We start from the raw sequence: 2395 nt of genomic DNA, 5'->3' as shown, positions 1-2395 counted from the left end.
CTACTTATTAAAACTTAAGCATTTTCCATATAATTATGCCCTCGTTTAATTTCCTAGCTTTCTGTTAAAAATAATGTTTCAATGAATAACCTTTCAGAAAAGTTTTTTTCCTTCTGCATTTCAGATTTTATTCTTTAGGTTAGGTTTCCAAAACTATAATTATTGAGTTACAGACAGTGAACACAAGGATCTTAAAAAGACTGAATTTTATGATATAGGTAATAGCAACTGACATTTATTGAGCACTTGTACACCAGGCCCTGTGGTTTGCACTTGACTTGCATTATCTCAGTCTTCATAACAATTATATGAGGTCAGTACCATTTTTACATTTTAAAGATGATGAAACCCAGATTTTAAATGAATAACTACCTTGCCCAAGGAGGGCAAAAAGTAGAGGTGGAACTTAAACCCAAATATCTCTGACCCCATACTCTTAATCACTGTGTTATAGTTGAGGATGCGTATACTAGGTTTAACCTTATTTTACACTTTAGTGTACCTGTGGAGGGAGTGGTGTTTTCATATAGCAGTCATTAAACATGGAGGTAATGGTATAAGTGAATAAAAGTATTAATCCAAGAATGTATCTTATAAACTAGAAAAAATATTTAGGTATTTTATTCTTGAACTTGATGCAAGAATTGAATGCTTTTGGGGTGGTTGGTGATCTGGATCTCTTCTAGATGTTTATGATAGAAGACAAAAAAATGTTAGTAAACAATCCAATTTATACATTGTTTCTAATGACTGATTTGTGAATGAAGAGTGATTCGTGAATATAATATTTATTCTTTTCATTAAATATAACTGTGATGTTATAAATGATATCTAGTGCTGTTTCAGAATGTTACAAATAAATTGTGGGGATTCCCAAATTGCATATTGTTCCTATAGGATAAATGATATTGTGAATTAAGCCAAAAACCATGATTGATAAAGTTGAGAATAAACCATATTTCTCTTTTTAATGTTCTTTAGGCAACAGCTGTTTACCAAGCAAAAGAAAAACTGAAATCAATTGAAAAAGCAAGAAAAGGTTGGTACTGTGGGAACACTGAATGACTTTCTGAAAAATCCAAGTTTTGATTCCAACAGTCTGATGAGAGCATTATTAATCATTTTCTGCTTTTGAAAAGTTCAACTCCATTTTCATTGTGTGAAGTGTCTACTATGTTCTGGCCCTGTGCTGGGTAGTGTTGGGGAGGTGTCACGCCCTGTTTTCAGTTATAAGAAGCAATAATAGATGGCTGTAGAACTGAATATCCAATAATGACAATGCGTTTATAAAACTTGGGAGAAGGGGACAGAACTATGGGTTAGAAGCAAGTGGGATTTGAATTAAGTCTTATAAGACAGAATGAAAGAAAATATTTATTGGTTAATTATAGTGGGATTAAGAACATCACGAAGTCAAAACTAGTTATGGCTTTGGGATGTATACACATTTAGTGGCACAGAAGCCCAGCACGCCTTCCTATCCCCATCCCCTCCCCGCTTCTCTCAAAAAGGCTTCCATTTTGGATCTTTTGGAATCTTTTTATTTCCAGATTTTTTTTTTTTTTGTAGATCTGTAAATATAAGAACAATACAAATACATATGTGTACATGTAGTCTAAAACACGGATCAGGTCATGCTATACATAATATTTAACAACTTACTTTTTTTTACCTAATGAATATATTGCAGATATCTTTCTACTTTGGTCTACTTATAACCTTAGGGTCATGTTTTGCTGACAGTTGAGTGTCATAGTGTAAACTGCTTCTCTGGTTTAATAGTTTGGACGTCACTGGAAGGTGAAACACTGTGTTTTCTGTTTGTGTTCACTGTTACTTTCAGAATAGTGATAGTATTTAATGGAAATTAATAATTGAGGTTATTGAGCATTATCATGCTCGTCTCCCAGATTTGATACTTTACTTATGTTAGCTGATTTTTCTGAATGTTTTGTTCTTTAGTTTGGAAATATTTTTTTAAGTTTACGATATACATCCAGGTATTATTGGAGAAGGTAGGTAACTCAGATTATTCTATTTTCAGATAACTTAAAATTTAAGTATTATATGTAACTATGGTGTATGCATTTATAAACTTCTGTGTTTACTAGGCTAAAATGTTACACTCTCCTCTTGACTCTAGGTGCTATCTCCTCTGAAGAAATAATTAAGTACGCACATCGGATTAGTGCAAGTAATGCTGTGTGTGCCCCACTGACCTGGGTTCCAGGTAAAATAATTTTATTTTTACTAGATATATGTGGTTTTGAAAATTCTTGAGTGACTATATACAAAAATAGGAAAAAAAGACTTAAATATACAATGTATTTATCCTTAGAAACATCTGCCTCATGTTTTCACATCTTTAAGGTTTTAAAAGAAAGGTCACAGGTTT

At 32.4% G+C, this 2395-nt stretch overlaps 1 protein-coding gene across 1 annotated transcript in view; it reads left to right on the top strand.

Moving 5' to 3' along the window:
* The window catches only part of MED4 (mediator complex subunit 4), a 16450-nt gene that overhangs the window by 9828 nt on the left and 4227 nt on the right, over positions 1-2395 (top strand). The window contains exons 4-5 of the mRNA XM_011372029.2: positions 982-1039; positions 2144-2230. Of these exons, the coding sequence (XP_011370331.1) occupies positions 982-1039; positions 2144-2230 (145 nt within the window). The remainder of the gene's footprint in view (positions 1-981; positions 1040-2143; positions 2231-2395) is intronic.

Source organism: Pteropus vampyrus, unplaced genomic scaffold (assembly GCF_000151845.1).
Source record: "Pteropus vampyrus isolate Shadow unplaced genomic scaffold, Pvam_2.0 Scaffold198, whole genome shotgun sequence".
Classification (NCBI taxonomy): domain Eukaryota; kingdom Metazoa; phylum Chordata; class Mammalia; order Chiroptera; family Pteropodidae; genus Pteropus; species Pteropus vampyrus.
This window is presented reverse-complemented; position numbering and strand designations above follow the sequence as displayed.